This window comes from Scheffersomyces xylosifermentans (assembly GCF_036884685.1).
Source record: "Scheffersomyces xylosifermentans strain CBS 12540 chromosome Unknown RJT20scaffold_5, whole genome shotgun sequence".
Lineage (NCBI taxonomy): Eukaryota > Fungi > Ascomycota > Pichiomycetes > Serinales > Debaryomycetaceae > Scheffersomyces > Scheffersomyces xylosifermentans.
Window position 1 is genome coordinate 133,200 of NW_027042943.1, and position 17,353 is coordinate 150,552.

General features: G+C 40.8%; 5 protein-coding genes across 5 annotated transcripts; 2 read left to right on the plus strand and 3 right to left on the minus strand. All coding sequences in view use genetic code 12, as the record gives it.

Moving 5' to 3' along the window:
• Position 1: 1 nt before the first annotated feature.
• On the minus strand, positions 2–2,544 carry ACT1 (actin). The gene is made up of 2 exons (XM_064920262.1): positions 2,295–2,544; positions 2–1,388 (listed from the first exon to the last, which is right to left on the minus strand). The coding sequence occupies exons 1-2, from the start codon at positions 2,302–2,304 to the stop codon at positions 268–270; spliced, it is 1,131 nt and encodes a 376-aa protein (XP_064773482.1). The 5' UTR covers positions 2,305–2,544; the 3' UTR covers positions 2–267.
• Positions 2,545–4,870: 2,326 nt separating this feature from the next.
• Positions 4,871–5,970, plus strand: RJT20DRAFT_46762 (SNAP receptor). The gene is made up of 2 exons (XM_064920263.1): positions 4,871–5,071; positions 5,293–5,970. Exons 1-2 carry the CDS (start codon positions 4,985–4,987, stop codon positions 5,539–5,541), a joined length of 336 nt encoding a protein of 111 aa, XP_064773483.1. The 5' UTR covers positions 4,871–4,984; the 3' UTR covers positions 5,542–5,970.
• Positions 5,971–7,068: 1,098 nt separating this feature from the next.
• Positions 7,069–8,346, plus strand: GCV3 (glycine decarboxylase subunit H). Its single transcript, XM_064917311.1, has one exon. The coding sequence runs from the start codon at positions 7,478–7,480 to the stop codon at positions 8,009–8,011; it is 534 nt and encodes a 177-aa protein (XP_064773484.1). The 5' UTR covers positions 7,069–7,477; the 3' UTR covers positions 8,012–8,346.
• OSM2 (fumarate reductase) lies at positions 8,347–10,866 on the minus strand. Its single transcript, XM_064917312.1, has one exon. The coding sequence runs from the start codon at positions 10,389–10,391 to the stop codon at positions 8,415–8,417; it is 1,977 nt and encodes a 658-aa protein (XP_064773485.1). The 5' UTR covers positions 10,392–10,866; the 3' UTR covers positions 8,347–8,414.
• A 1,108-nt stretch (positions 10,867–11,974) lies between these two features.
• On the minus strand, positions 11,975–17,200 carry MYO2 (myosin 2). The gene has a single exon (XM_064920265.1). It carries the CDS (start codon positions 16,927–16,929, stop codon positions 12,175–12,177), a length of 4,755 nt encoding a protein of 1,584 aa, XP_064773486.1. The 5' UTR covers positions 16,930–17,200; the 3' UTR covers positions 11,975–12,174.
• Between the last annotated feature and the right edge of the window lie 153 nt (positions 17,201–17,353).

Sequence of the window (17,353 nt, forward strand, 5' to 3'; positions counted from 1 at the left end):
TTTTGTAGATAACTCATAATTACTTACATCACTCTTCAGCTCTACTAATTCTACCAATGATACATTTTCTTCGAGAGTACTCTTTCTGGAATATATAACAATATATAAACAGGAGAACATCAACAGCAAGCAGAACAACTAACATAATATAGTTTTTTATTACAAAAAAATAGTATAACAATAAGCAGTACTAACAAAAATTTATGTTCTTCAACATTGGAAAATAGAGTAAGAGAATGTTAAACAGAACAAGAATACGCCACAAGGTTAGAAACACTTGTGGTGAACGATGGATGGTCCAGATTCGTCGTATTCTTGCTTTGAGATCCACATTTGTTGGAAAGTAGACAAAGAAGCCAAGATAGAACCACCGATCCAGACGGAGTACTTTCTCTCTGGTGGAGCGATGATCTTGACCTTCATAGAAGATGGAGCCAAGGCAGTGATCTCCTTTTGCATACGTTCAGCAATACCTGGGAACATGGTGGTACCACCAGACATGACGATGTTATTGTACAACTCCTTTCTAACATCTACGTCACACTTCATGATAGAGTTGAAGGTGGTTTGGTCAATACCAGCAGCTTCCAAACCTAAGTCAGAAGGACGGAACAAAGCCTCAGCAGCTCTGAATCTCTCGTTACCGATGGTGATAACTTGACCATCTGGCAATTCGTAAGACTTCTCAATAGCAGAGGATTGGGAAGAGGTTTGCATCTCTTGTTCGAAGTCCAAGGCAACGTAACACAACTTCTCCTTGATGTCTCTGACGATTTCTCTCTCGGCGGTGGTGGAGAAAGTGTAACCACGCTCAGAAAGGATCTTCATTAAGTAGTCAGTCAAGTCTCTACCAGCCAAGTCGATTCTCAAGATACCGTGTGGTAAGGAGAAACCGGCGTAAATTGGAACAACGTGAGTAACACCATCACCAGAGTCCAAAACGATACCGGTGGTTCTACCAGAAGAGTATAAGGACAAGACAGCTTGAATAGAAACGTAGAAAGCTGGAACGTTGAAAGTTTCAAACATGATTTGGGTCATCTTCTCTCTGTTAGACTTAGGGTTCATTGGGGCCTCGGTCAACAAGACTGGGTGTTCTTCTGGAGCAACTCTCAACTCGTTGTAGAAAGTGTGATGCCAGATCTTCTCCATATCGTCCCAGTTAGAAACAATACCGTGCTCGATTGGGTATCTCAAGGTAAGAATACCTCTCTTGGATTGAGCCTCGTCTCCGACGTAGGAGTCCTTTTGGCCCATACCGACCATGATACCTTGATGTCTTGGTCTTCCGACGATGGAAGGGAAGACGGCACGAGGAGCGTCGTCACCGGCGAAACCGGCCTTACACATACCGGAACCGTTGTCAATAACTAAAGCAGCAACTTCTTCTATATGGGGTGTTAGTAAGGTGTTCAATTGGGCACTATAAATGTGTCAATTCGGGCATTTTTGGGTGTTGATGTCGAACCCGATTCCTGTTGAAATGTCAAATTTCAGGCATCGGTGCAATGGTTTAGGGAGTCAATTGGTGAGGGAAGGTGGTAGAAGCAGGCACCGAGTGCTGTCACCTGGATTCGTACCCATCTCATTGTGGTAGATTTCCTGTCGCATTTTGGCTATCCTATGGCCATATTTCCTCCGTCTACACCACATCACACCACCAGAGATCGCTCAATTGTCCTCCATCCATCAACCCTTTCACTCCCCATCTCCACTGACTCTCCCCCCACTAGTAAAATTCATATTCATTGGACGAATCTCACCAGAAAAAATCATTGAGATCACGATAACAAATACGCCGTCGACGAATGAAAGGCCCGTGTAAGGAGGAGTCATGACGACAACAGTGCTAGGGCCAACGGAGGATTGGTCGCTCAAATACCACGTAGATGTAGTCTACATACTCAATTGAGTTGTTGGACCCGATCTGGAAGGTCTGAGACGTCGATTGGGCCAAGAATCGTGGGCTGGATGGGGTTTTCTTGTAGTCTCACTAACATTGATCTACGGAAAAAAATGCACTGGCGCCAGCAGTATGTGTCAACGACGAAGACTACGGTGTTGACTTGGACTAGGAAGACGAATCGCCGCTGGAAAGCAGCCCAAGAATCCCAATTGGATGGATCCAACCCCCTGGAATCCTGAAAACTGTCAAATTCTGGTGCTGAAGTGATCATTGCCCACTACTGTCGGAGCCAGAATGACAACACATCGTTGGGCGGCCGAGACCGCGGCGGCAATCAATCAATCAATCAATTGCCCGAATTGGCTACTCTGATTCCACGTATACATACCACCGTCCATGTTGATCTATATGAGGAGTTTTATTAGGGTTGTAAAATAGAAATACAAATGAAAAGACTATCTACTAGGAGCAGAAGAAAAGAGAAATGAGTGTTTGGAAAAATCCAACGAACCTGCGTTGGTTATAAATTATCAAAGGGCAAACCGCAGTGTGCCCAATGAAAAATTTGCACGACATGCGACATTTGGCGGTGTAATTTGATAGTGAGTGAGGGTAGGTGGCAGCTATGGCAGCAGTGTTGTAGTAGCAGCGAACGGGGTGGAATCTACAGGATACGAGTGTTACACGAGATAAAGCCAGGATGAGCGGCGAATCTGACGTTGGCCGAGATTTGGGATTTGGGAGGTGGACCTGATAGTTTGTTGGTTGTGGGTTGTTAGCTGTTGGTTAATGGCTTATTGTGAAAAATAGATAGTTTTGGTAGTTTTCAGGAGAGGTGTATAATTAGAGTGCTGGAGATTGGTTTTGGTAAAGGCATTTCATCTAAAATTGAGGTGAAATTTTTGGCACATTTGTATATTAAAGACAATTCTTGGGACGACGGAAATTATTGCCACGAAATCGATATTGGTAGTTAAATAGTTACGAGACAGTTGTCTTACTGAAAGGTCGAAAAATGTGTCGGCCACACGAAATACGGGCTGTCTCTTTGTTATCCACCCGGCAAATTCGGTCGCTATGTGTAAGCCCATGCATTTTCCACTGTCGTCACAAAAATGTCTCTCCCTCCTCCTTTTTCACGCGTCCAAGCTCCTTACGGTTTACTCCATTCTGCATTAATGCTACATCCAGTAATCATGAGCAAGTGGGGGAGGGTAATTAAAGAATAGAAGTCCAGGAAGTGGATGCAAACAAATCGGTTATAACACCTTTGAATGGTGAACATTGGCTAACGGTTCAATTATTCTACGGTTGTGATGGTGATTTTTCAATGGGTAGGTGTTTCTGGTGGTAGCTAGTGGGATCTTGGAAAGGGATCTAAGCCACGACTGGCCCAATTCATGGCCACTTCCAAGTACAGGATTGGTCTGTGACAAACGACGGGAGGCCTACAGTACAAGGATGCCTATGTTCGGTAAAGGAGTTTAGATAGACAGAATGTCGTCTTGTCTTGCAGTGCATTGTACAAATCGCAAATAGGAGACTAATAATTCGGTAATCAGTGACCATTTATCAGATTTTGCACCAGTACATTGGATTTTTCACTCGGTTTCTTGCAACCAAATGAACGAGGCAGAGTTAATCGATGACCAAAAGTTGATCTGATAACGGTTGCAAGGCTTTTTGTACCCCTATTCTAGGATCGATTGTGGCTATCGCTAAAATGTATGTATTTGATAGTTTCATTGTGTAATTGAGTACCTGAATGACATTTCAAGATTCTAATACTCTGTGTGCTGCTGATAGGAGGTTATTGAAAAGTAGGAGAGAATAGGGGACCGATCTCAAGCAAACTGTAGAAGGTAGCACAACCCGAATTAGCATTTCCTTTTAAACACAAGTATAAGTTATTGTCAATTTGACGTTTTATACAAATCATGATTATTGCAAATAAAAGCTGCAAAAAGGATTACTTTAAGGTTTAAGATCACGAGCCAGTTCATATCATTGGACATCGTATTAGAGTTCTGGCTACCCCATAAAACATCCGATTTTGGGCGAACCTCTCTGGGCTTTGTCCAGTTTAGCGGTCACTGGATCATAAATTTACATCGTATTGTCTACAGATCAATGCTTCTATCTACACTCTAATCTAATTCGCTAACCATATCTCTCTCCCTACTGTTGTAGGGTACCGCACATCAATCCCGATTTGCCGCAAAACATGATGCATCCCACTCAGCAGCATCATTCATGTCATCTCAGGGCCGCTGTGCCGAAGGATCCTGGGTGAAAATAGCCGCTTATTGCTGATAATAATATCGTTCTAGCACTAGGAGGCCGTTACAACTGGCCTGCCCAAATATCAATTATACCGAATGGGATAGGTTGCTGCTCTGTGTGGGTTCCTGTCGGTGTGTGGGAGATGATCCCTTTTGGCTTGTTATGGTATTACCTAATCGGATGCTATTAATACACTGCACCCGCATTGATCCTTCATGTATCCTCCGCCCTTAATCTCAGCAGCTCTATCTAGTGACGTCGCACTGCCTAATTCAATTTTGTCAGTAATGATTTTTTTGTGGTTTTTGTCACTAAAATCTCTCACTAAATCTCTCATTAATTCTCGCCATTGTCCGCAATTTCCACCGGTCTCTCCCCCGTACAAACTCTTCTCCGTACTAACATCTCTGTACCAGCCCCTTTTTTCCTCTCTCTATCACCTCATTTTCTCGCTACGAAAGTACGTCACTACCAGAAAAAAGAAACCCAGGCTCAGAAAAATTACTGAATCAAAATCAAAGGCCAAGAGACTCGGTGTTCTTTCTGTTCTTCAGCTGTTCATATAGCATTTCGTTTACTGCCATCAATCAATCAGATCACTAAGTAGTCCCTGCTACCGGCCTGCCCTGCTTTGAAATCTTGCCGCCGTTTTTCGTTGAAGATCATTAGCACATTTCGACCCTAAACACCTTCTGTTCCGTGCACTCCACCATCAAGCATAGAACCAGTTGATAACATCAATAAACATAGTCAAAACCATTCTAAACCCATTCCGAAAACTGTACCATCGTCACAATGTCGTCCTCCGTACCATATGACCCTTATATTCCAAACCAGACCACTGGAGAACAATCGCAGTCAAGAACTGCCGCCATCCAGGCTGTAAGTATATGATTATAAGAAGTTTGATACTTTCGCTGAAGCACCACGTTCAGGGGAGATATGATTGATTTTTAAGGGATAGTCCAGGAAATATCCTTAGAATTATCCGTCCTTGTCTACTGAACTTCAATGCAGATCAGGAAGCTTCAATGATGGATTGTTTTGATGATCTCAATTCGTCTCCAGCGCTTTTTATGAACTATTTTACTAACATCTTCTAGCAAATCGATGACACCGTCGGAATTATGAGAGATAATATCAACAAAGTCGCCGAAAGAGGTGAAAGATTGGATTCCATAGAAAACAAGACCGACAACTTAGCCATTTCCGCTCAAGGATTTAGAAGAGGTGCCAACAGAGTCAGAAAAGACATGTGGTGGAAAGACTTCAAAATGAGATTGTGTCTCATCTTTGGTGTCATCATCTTGTTGGTTGTCATCATTGTCCCTATCGCCGTTCATTTCAGTTAGATAAAATGATATATCAAACTATCGTTGACCAAAATATGGTTGTATTTTAACTTCAACAAAACTAGCAAAGATACAAGAATAGCTGGAACCCCCGTGTGAGCAGTTTTTGTCGACTTTGCTAGTGACTTAATTATCCACGTCGGGGAATTGAAACCGATAAACGTTTCATGGGCGTTGTCGTCGTTTCGTACTAGTATTTGTCTTATATAAGTTCTTTGTCACTTTAGGTGACGAAGATCAAGATAGCTCATTATTTCTTTCTCAGCTCTTGTTTTTATAATAATATTACGACCGATTGCGAGGTAACCGGGTTTGTATTGAAGATAATGGGCAAGGGGCTATGAACTGTAGCAGTAGTGTTGAATAGATTCAGATCGGATCAGATCAGATCAGCAAGAGTTTTGACAATTGGGTTTTCTTAGCTCCGTTGCATCTTAGAGAATGTATAACCGTTCCATATTAAATCTACACCATATCATGCTAGGGTGTAGTACAGTCTAAATCTATTGTTCACACGATTTGCACCCTAATGGTATGCATTCATGCGGGACGATGCAACCAATTAAAGCCATTAAAGCCGACAGTGAGTATGCCAGGGGTAGTGATGAGGGGATGAAACGATGAGGATAAAGAGAAAAGCAGTGGGTAGTATTTTCGACGGGGTTATAAGTATTTGTTTTATTCTATAGAAGGTGAAAAATAGTTAGTGGATTCAATAATCATGGTTACAGGTGATAGCTGAAATATAATATGTACATATTAAAGTCCATTAAGCCGACAGCTAGTATGCAAGGGGGGATGGTGTTGATAGTAGGAGGTGAAGAGGAGGAATAGAAGTAGAAAGTAGTAGTGTATTATATGGCACGGGATGAAATTTTTGGTATCTCTATAAGTAAAAGGTATAAAGAAACTTATATGGTAGTAGCTTATTTGCAGCTAAAAGTTATAAACATCGATGCATTTGTATGTATATATTATGCAAACCGTGGAAAAAGCTATGACGAAGTGTATTGAATAGCTACTTTACAGGTAATGGCTACATAAGGACATTTATGTATATTGTCTATACAAAGTAAAACACTATAAAAAAGAGCTTTCAATACTAGCTTACTATAGAGCTAAACCCCCAGTATTTACATATATATATATATATACATCTACATCCATGTAACTGAACGCAACCAACGCTAACTTCTACCCCAACGGTTTTGCACCCGCCATATTTTCACCTGCTACCACTCATCGGACCTAAACCGTACTTTGCACACTTCCCAGCTCTCCAAGACACCTCTTCTCTAGTCCAGCCATATATACTCCATCCATACAAACACATCTACTCCTCCTAACAAAAGAACACAAACCTTAAACCCATCTTATGTTACGTTACCTACTCTCCTCGCCTCTTCTCTCCACTCCTCACCTGTTCTTCCCTATAAAACCAACCGCGCTACCATATTTCCTGTTTTCTCACTTCCAACTTTCAACGTCCCTTTTTTTCCTTTCAACGTTCGACTTTTTCCTTTTCCTTCTCCTTTGCTTTCACACTTTTCCCAGTCTCTCACATGACTCGGGCCAGAAGCGCTCCCGAGTCAAAACTTGTCTCTCTCCTTCCAGAGTCAACTTTCCATTCCCTTCCTATATCTGGGTAACTTCTTACTGGACTAATGCCTTACAAGTCAGATGGTGGATAAAAAGTTTTACGGGATATATAACTATCTACGGCTGCTGTTTACCAAAGATCGTGAAAGTTGATTTGACATTCCAAACCGGTCAATTGTCATTGTTTTTTTCCTCAGAATCCGAACCGCTGATTTGTTATTCCTCGGCTTGTCGTCTTCGTTGTCTTTGTCTTTTGTTAGCTCATTCTATAAATTTCCAGTAACCGTTAGCCTCTAGCTTGCTATAAAGAAAAAAAAGTCAATCGAAATTGTGTATAATGTTCAGATCCGTACTTAGAACCTCTACCGTCAGAGCCGCATTCGCTCCAAGAATCGCTACTTTCTCCACGTCGAGAATCATCGCCAACTCCATCTCTCACAAGGTGAGCAAGGGATCTCATGTTTACAAGTACTTGGAAGAAGGACCAAAATCCGTGAAGTACACTGCTGAACACGAGTGGTTGGCTTCTTTCGCCGACGAATCTGGTTTCGTTGGTATCACTCAATACGCCAGTGAAGCTTTGGGTGACGTTACTTTCGTTGAACTCCCAGAAGTTGGAGACAGAGTCGAAATCGGTGACACCATCGGATCTGTTGAATCGGTTAAGAGTGCTTCTGAAATCTACTCTCCAGTTGCTGGAGAAATCGTCGCTGTTAACACTGCTTTGGAAAGCGAGCCATCTTTGATCAATACCGACCCAATTGGAGAAGGTTGGATTGCTCACATCAAGTACGATGACGCCAGCGCTGTTGAGGCTTCCGAGGAGTTGTTATCTGAAGAAGATTACGACGCTTCATTGGAAGAGCACTAAGGTCACGAAAAAGTCAATGAACTGGGAAATTAGAAGTAGTGACTTGGCTGATGTCTTTTAAACGTAGTAATTAGGTGATTTTACCATTTGTTGACAATGTTAACCAAGAGAAAGGTCCATTTGGATCAATTCAACTCCCCATCATGCGGTTTAGATAACTAGCAATGCAATAGTATTTATTAAATCTGGAAGTTATTCAGTGTAGATTTGGCCCAATTCTAAGTAGAAGAAGAATAAGAAGAACCATTCTTTTATTCAATCTAGTTACGTGTTATTGAAGTACGTAACGTTACTATCTTACATACTACACTTTTCATGAGAATAAATATGAGATTTATAAGTGTTTACCTGAAACTATAAAGCTTAACTTCCTTCCTCTTTATGTGCTCGTGTGATTGATAAACTACAAGCTCAATGCGGGAGTCTTACCCTTGACTCTACCTAAGACACAATCTTTGGTGTACTTCTCAATGAAGTTATCTTCGTGCAACATAACAAAGCTCTCAGTGGCATCTCTTCCCGCATAGTTAACAATAGATTCCATTCCACCAGGGTGATTCTTCAAGAAAGGCGTTAAATCCAAAACAACGTTCTTGATGATAACCCAGCAATCATCTCGTTTGTTGTGTTTTGCAACCTCCTCTTCCGTGAACTCCTTAGCAGGAATTTCGAATTGCTTGAAATTTGGTTTCGCTGCTGGAGATGGTGCTGGGGCTCCTTCTGACGAAGAAGTGGGTTTCTTCGAAACAGAACTACTCCTCTCCTTGCTGTCCATAGAAGCTTCTTTGCCATCACCCCATTGAATTGTAATCTGTTGTGGATTGGAGGGATCAATATGTAAGTTGATCATTTGCAATCTATTAGTAGCAGACAGCGATCCAGAGCCGGTGGTCAATTTGTGCATAAAGTAACTTGTAGCTTCATCGGCTGCAAGTCTTCCATAAACAACACAAGCCAATAAGGAAGAACCTCCAAGTCTATTGTGACCATGAACTCCACCTGCTACTTCTCCAGCGGCGAACAAGCCTTCGAAAGGAGTATATTCGTTGTCGCCAGATTGGTACAAAACTTGAGCTTTGTCGTTGATCTTGACACCACCCATGGTGAAGTGCAACACACGAGTTATGAATGATACATGGTACTTATCATTTGGATTGTAGACAAATGGTGTGGCCGGGAAGTACTTCTTTCCGTAAGGGTCCTTGATATCTCCTTTGGCTGCCTTGTTGTAGACATCTAGTTGTTCGATCAACTTCTGTGGATTCTTTGTCAATCCCAATTCCTCGACCAATTCCTTTCCAGTGATTGTCTTCATCAAATTTCTGGATTTGTAGTGTTTGACATGGAATTGTAAGTTCTTCTCACTGGCTTCATTTAACACCAATCTAAGTGGACCATTTCCAAGTTTAATCTGTTTCTCCATCTCACCACTAACGTGATCTCTAGGACCCAACTCATCGACAAATCTCTCTCCCTTTGCATTCAATATAATTCCACCTTCACCTCTAAGAGCTTCAGCACCAAGGAACAAAAATCTAGGAGTGGATTTACCTTGGATGGTGTCTTGGTCGTTAAGATCGATTAAACCCGTTGGGTGAACTTGCACTTTATCCAAGTCTATGCCACAACCCTTATTTTTCATAATAATCTTTTGACCATCACCGGTCGCGTGGTTACCATTGGTAGAAGGTAAATCAATAATATCAGGTCTATACTTTCTTAGCAAAGAGTTCTTAGTAAAGTCTGCTGCGTAACCTCCAGTACTCATAATCACTGGGCCATGCAACTCGTGCTTGGATTTGTCTAAAAGATTCTTATACTTGACACCCAAGATTTTATGGTCTTCTTTAAGTAAGTCAATAACCTGAGAGTTCTTTAAGATTAACAATCTGTCAGGTTCAGCTGCTGCCAAGTCTTCTAATGTCTCTAGCAATCTATAGGTTATGGCCATACCTGGGAATTTAGAATCTCTTCCTCTGTGAGTCCTTGGTTGTGATTGGCCTCCTAATCTTGATACAATAGACAAGTCCAAATTGAAGATCTCTTGTAACCAATGAATAGCATCTGCTGAGTTGTACGTCAAGACCTTGATGAGTTCAGGATTAGCTCTATCCTTTGCAGTGGCTAAAGTGTCATTGTAGAATTGTTGGACCGAATCCTTGATTCCGAGGTCAACTTGAGTTCTTGTCAATGCACCGTTGATACCAGAAGTAGCCTTGCCACTGTTTCCACTTAAGAAGCCTTGTTTGTCCAATAAAACGACGTTTGCTCCTCTGAGATACACTTGATGAGCTGCTGAAAGACCAGCAAGACCACCACCAACGATGATAATTGGGTTCTTGGGAACAGATGATGGAGCTGTTTGTGAATCCTGTGACATTGCTTTATGTGATTTTCTTTGGTCTGTCTTGATTTAAATCAGAACAGTAGTTAAATGAATATGTCTTGTGTCAATATCGATGATTCTGTTGTTAGAACCGATCCTACTAGTAAAATATATCAATTGAAGAGGTTATCTTTAAGTAAGGTATTATAATTTCAAGTTTTGTCTCCTCTATTTCAGTGTATAGCAATAGAGTGTTGAATGTAGAACTATCTTTTTTTACGGTATTTGACTTCTTATAGTTATCAATTAGCAAAGATCACCTTTAAAAACTATTGACTATTGACTGTTAAATATAAAATTAGATTTGTTCCCAGTTATAAGTTCTTATCACAGATTTCTGTATGTCAAATATTTCAGGTACTGAATTGTTGTCTCCTTTACTTTTCTTGTCAAGCAAAGAGAACTTCCTCTAGATACTAATTAGGGTGGATGTAAATTTTAACCTAATTAAAATAAAAATTTATTCTCATCCACTATATAAATATATATTATATTATATTATTATATATATATATATATGTATATAATCACTTATTATTATCCACACCACTGACGAAATAGTTTATACCTTCTCAGCGCTTACTTTATCCACCTCGCCTATTGGCTTGTGCCTACAAATCCGTCAAAAACATGGGGGAAAAAATAATGTAAAGTGCGGGGTGAAGGAAGAGGGAGGATAATGGAAGATGAAGTGGTATAGTGATGGAGGAACCGGAGATGGTGGTGGTGGTGGTGAAGGAAACAATGAAAGTAGGTAGGAGTCAAAATAGGAACGGAGGGTGAACAGCCTAAATAGGAAGGAAATTGAGCGGCAGGAAGTGGTCTGATAAAAATTATGTACTCCGTATGAGTTATGGTTATGTATCTGTGATTATGTGGCTATGAAGAAATATGGTGGGATAGTAGAACTATCGTGGTGGTGGTGGTATTGGTGGGGGTGCAAGGCTAAGGCTACGGGAGAGAAGAGGAGAGGAGATATGGAGTTTAGGGAGAAAATAGTGAGGAAGTGCCTGTCTGGATCGTGGGGGCTCCGGTGCTGTGGGGCAGAATTACTTAGTGGCATAGTGGTATACTGAAATAACACTAAATCGGATCGGAGTTCTTTCCCCACGAAATGCCTGCCATTTGGGAAATGACATAATACGTATTCTTCATATTCTAGGTGACAGATGTCTTACGAGGGTTTGTTGAATAAGTTCTTCTTAGTACGTCATCCAGGAAATGTTTGTCCTTTTGAGCCTTTTGTGACATTTTAAGATTTTCACCCAGTGAAGGAAAATGAATTGGTGAGTTATAAAATTGGCAGTAGTCCAATCGTAAGTAGTCCTTCCTACTACTATTATGAATTTACAGCCGCTATTAGGTGGAATTAATTCAAAACGTAGGCCAATTGTTTGCAGAATTGTTTTGCAGAAAATGTGAATTTATAACGAAATGGATATATACATTTTGTTTAAACTTTTAGAAATATAACCAAAATTTGTAAAAAGGTACAACAAAATTGACTAATCAAACTATTTATTATAAAGAGATGCAAAATCTAATAAACTTACTATTTGCCTATTTACATATTTCAACTTTCTAAAGCATATATCTCTAGTTAAATATATATATTAATGGCGACTGCAATATTACGCGGTCTTTTTAAACGAAGCTATATAAATATGAAAAATTATAATAAAAATCATAAAACACTGATGAAGATATTTATACAATGAGGTTCATTACAAAAGTTTCACCCAATACACCTATGAAGTGGACAACCCCTAGTCATCCACTAATGTACCTCAGTCCCATGGGGAAGTGGAGCTTGAATGAGATCATCTTCATCCAATTCTGCTGTTTCTTGGAGATGGTTATTGGATTCCTGAACAGAGGCATTCTTGGCAACCAATTCTACAATTCTTCTGATAACTGGCAAGTTCAACCATGCTGGAACGTAAGCTTCAACTCTCGAGAAAGGTCTCAAGTTGATTGTTCTGAAAGGATCATTGAAATGACCATCCGTAGCAACCAATTCAAATAAGTCGTCACTGTTGGAAGAGTCATTAGCCTTCACTTTATCGGCAACTGCTTGAAGCACGTTAGGGGCAATTGGAGTCTCGTAGTCAGCTACATAGTATTGAGAGATCAACTTCTGAATCTGGATAGGTTTCAAGGCGTAACAAATCTCATAGATGATGTCAATGTCGTCTGGAGTATTCTTACGCAACTGCAACAACTTAGCTGCTTGAAGCAAGTGTGATAAATAAGCGGAACCTTCTTGAATTTCGTGACCCTTGCACCATTCCTCCAAACGCGTAACGTTGTAATTCAACTGTAAACCTCTCTTCCACGACAAGAAGTTTCTTCTCATGATCAAGTCATTGAAGCAAAGAGCGTCCACAAAGCGCAAAAGTTCAATGATAACTTCATTCATGACCTCGTGTTCAATAAAGTAAGACTTCATAGACCAATATACCGCGTTGAAGAAACTCAAGATATCATCCATCTTGTATTGAACTCCAGGAGAGAAAACCTTTGCCAAAAATGGAGAATTTTCAGGAGCCATAAAACCAGGCAATGATTGCGACAATACCACAGCAGAAACCGCCTTCTTTTCAAGATCCTTCTCCATTTTCTTCATCCACATATTGTAAATGTTGTATGAAAGAGATTCGAAGTCCTCCTTTACCACTGCTACAAGTTTCAAATACTCGTCGAACTCTTCTTCGCTCATCTCATGTGAGAGTGTATCGTTAGCAATAATAGTTTGTTGAGCATACGAAACAAAAGAGTACAATTCGTGAGTGTTTGAAAGCCAGAAGGCACCGTTTGGAATAACATCGTCATCCTTCAAAGTTGAAACGATCTGTTGAATGGAAGATAAGACTTCTCCCAAGAATTCTTCACTTTCCTTAGTTAAACCAAGTCTCCACATGTCAGATAAGATTATGATAATGATTCTGGCTGGGAAAAGAACCTCTTTTCTGGTCAAGTCAGCTGCGACGCCAGCAGGTGGAATCTTCAAACCCTTAAGCAAGCCTTCAACAATTTCTCTGTGTAATTGCCTCGAGTCTCTGAGTAAACGGAATAATTCATCGTTGATATCATCGATGTTGGCATCCTCATCGTTGGAAACTGCAATGACAGAAACTGGTCTTCCTCCATTCTCAAGCGATGTAGGAGAGTTCCATGCCAAAGCGCTTGAATGACGCTTAGAGCTCATATTACGTCCCTTAGGGTTATTAATACCATTAGTAACAACAGCACCTCTTTGTTGTAATGGTTGTTGAGATTGTAAGTTTGCAAGCTCCTTCTTCAACTGTTCGATGTGTGTCTTGAGATCAACTTCAATAGTATCTCTCCTGACCAAATCAGCCTTGGCCTTGTTCAATTCTTCAATGTTGCGCTGGACATCCTGTCTTAAGTCAGCTTGTTCCTTGGATAACTGTTCGATCTTTTGCTCTGCAGAAGCGTATTCAGCCTTGATAGACTCCAACTCCTTGTTCAAAGCAACAATTTCTTCCTGATGCTCTTGATTTTGTGAATCGAATTTCTGGTTGAACTCCAACTCTCTGGTCTTCAAAGTTTCATGGGCAGCACCTTGTTGTTCAAGCAAGCTCTTCAAGCTAGTTATTTCTTCAACTAATTTCTTGTTGTCTTGTATCTTGGCAGTCAAAGATTGAGTCAAGTCAATAACCTTATTCTCAAGTTTGTAAGAAACTTCCTTCAACTTGTTGACAGACTTAGCTTCAACCTTCAATTGTTGAAGTTCTCTAACAGCAGCCTTTCTTCTAAATGCTGATTGGATAGTAATGACGGAACTCTTTTGTCTCTTGAATTCCCTTCTTGCAGTGTAGCCTCTCCATGCGTTCTGAATAACGACTGTAGAATGTTCTGTTCTCATTTGAGTAAACTTTCTTCTTGCTTGAAGACCTCTGATGGATTTCTGAAGTACCAAGATCGAGTCGAATGTGCTCTTTACTTGTTTTCTGACCATATGACTTCTTACAGCAGTTTGGATTAAAACGGCGGCATCGTGCTCTCTTTCTCTCCTGAGTTGATCTCTCTTGAGGAAACCACGAATAAGTGCCTGCAAAGCAATATGCGATTCGCGTGTCTCGAGGTATTTCGTTCTGTAGAAACGAGCACGTAAGTTCTTCTGGATGATGACAGCAGACTTGTGCAATTTATCTGCTCTAAGCTTTTCAAAGTGAGCTAACATACCAGCCTTGAAGAAAATCTTCGAATTACCTAACTGGTACTTGTTCTTATCCTCAATGTTACGTTGAAGAATAGAGTTACATAAGCCACTGACTGATTCTTGTGTAGTTTCACCACTCATCACCTTGATCCATTCATCTGATGGGACGAGGATATGATATCTGTCAGCGAACTCAACATAAGACCACCTTGATGGGAAACCAGCACAAGAGATTCTGATGGTTTCAAGAACACCACATGCTCTCAATTGAGATAACACCATGAGTGAATCAAATTCCCAAGCTTTCTTTTGCTCGTTTGGTTTGATACATCTGATGTAGTGTACATTTGTAGAGTCAATGGTCTTCATAAGCTCGATCAACGAATTCTTAAACATAGTACCAAGTGTAGGCTTCTTGCTAGCGGCTGTCTTCACACGAGATGAGGCAGTGCTGGTACCCAGTTGCAGCTTAGACAATTCCAAAGCTGCCGCATTTTTGTCGATAATGGCAAGAATGGACTGCAATAATTCGTTGGTGGTATTCTTCATTACATCCAAGTGTCCTTCACCAACGGTGTCCCTGTTCTTCTCAATGAAGCCGTCGATGTCGTAAGTGACATCTAAAGCATAATGGCTGACAATGAATTTGGTTTGTCCGAATCTGGGCTTTTTGAAGACCTTGTTAGTTGGCTCTTTGTCAAGGGTCAGGTACATCTTTTCTATCCATGATTGGTCGTTACCAGCTGGAAGTCTTGATTCTTCATCCAAAAGCGATAAGATACCTAATTTGTTCTCAATTAAGGTGATACATGGCTGATTATCCGCAAAATCAATAAATGACCACTCGATTTCTTCTTTGATATACTCTTCTTGTTCTAACTTGAACACGTGTTGATTGAACTCCTGTTGGAGCTTTTCGTTAGCATAGTTGATGCAAAATTGTTCGAAGGAATTCTTCTCAAAATGTTCAAAACCATAAATATCTAACACACCAATAAACGAGTGAATTCTAGACTGAACGTCAGGTGGACAAAGATCGGCATTGACGTAATCGACCAACCAATCGAAAAGAGCTGCATAAATATATTTGGCAAACGAATCTCTTGCAACGACAGCCAGCTTATGGTTTAAGTTAGAGATAATTTTTTCAGAACGAGTTGTTATTTGCTTCTTGATACACCACTTTGCGAAGTTAACAGGATCTATTCCCAATAATTCACATGCCTTGACTAAGTTTGGTTCGTCTGAACTCAAGTGAGCGTCATTTCTGGTTGCTGCAATGTCAATGTTACCAATGTGAAGAAGAGCAGCCATGATCTTGTAAATTTCGAACTGTGTGTTGTCGGTGATACCGATCAAAGATAAGGCGTCGCGTGTTATTTGGAATTCAGCGGCGTCATTTATGCCTTCAATGACTGGTTGTCCACCTTGGTTGGTATACTTGTAGTCTTCGGCTGAGGATAAGCCAAGCTTGGCTTTGTCGTCATCGTTCATACCAGCTAAGATCTGATAGAAAATATGATAATTACGCTCCGTTTCTGGTTGGAAGACAAGTCTTGATCTTTCCAAGAGATAGGTTCTGATACGAGCTCCGATGATAGATGTGGATTTGTCAAACAAGATCTCCAAGTATTTACCGAAACGAGACGAGTTGTCGTTTCTGGTAGTCTTGGCGTTACCAAAAGCTTCCATAATAGGGTTGGTAGCTAAGATCTGTTTTTCGACATCCGACATATCTGACTTATGTTCTGTTCCTATATTATGTTGCAATTCACTTTCTTCTTCCACTGAGGCAAAGTATCTCATGATGTACTTAGCACTGACAGTCTTTCCGGCACCGGATTCACCAGAAACAACAATTGTCTGGTTTTCTCCATCTTCCTTCATGCATCTGTAAGCATCTTCAGCAATGGCAAAAAGATGGGGATCAAGTTCTCCTCTGCGTTTTCCAGCGTATGCTTGCACGATATCTTGCGAGTAGAGCTGGTCCACACGCTGGAAGGGATTCGTGGCGATTAACACAATACCAGAATATGTATAAATGTTCAATTGAGAGTAACGCAACTTGATTGCATGCAACACAGCAGGTTCATTCAAGTATGACAAAGAGGTAAGATCCTCTGCAGCTTCAAGGATCGGAGGGTTTCTGAGTGGAGGAAGCTTTTCGTTATCCTCACTCAAGTTATCTGTTTCCACTGTGAAGGTGACTTTCAGGTCTGTTTCTGATTCAAACACAATGGTGTGTTTACCGTTGTCCAGCACGTTGGACTTGACGATTGTTCCGATCCAGCCAAGGGCCTCATCTGGATACCAACAACGAGTTCCGATATCATATGCAGAGACCATTTTGTGTAGGGGGTATATTTGTATTGGTGGTGGGTTAGGGAATCAATAATGTTAAGTTAAAGAATAAAAAGGATGATCAGATGAACGAATTACTTCTCTTGGAGGTCTGTTGTTTCGTAGCAGATCAAGCTTTTGTGTTGTAGTGGCGACTAGGGTATACGGGTTGTATTCTGTGATGTGAATGTTTTCTAATCGAGGTTCCGATTTTCAGCTCTGTGTCTATAGCGGCAGAACGTCGACAGGGTCGATTGATGAGAAAAACAAGCTGAATCCAACGATACTATTGCGGTACACGTAGGGTCTGGTTGAGCGAGTGAAACCACCGGGTCGATAATGTGAACCGTTGAGTTAACGTGTTCAGATCAGATTAGCAGCAGTCAAACGACAACAACTGAAACAACCAATTAATTACGGCTGTTCTTGC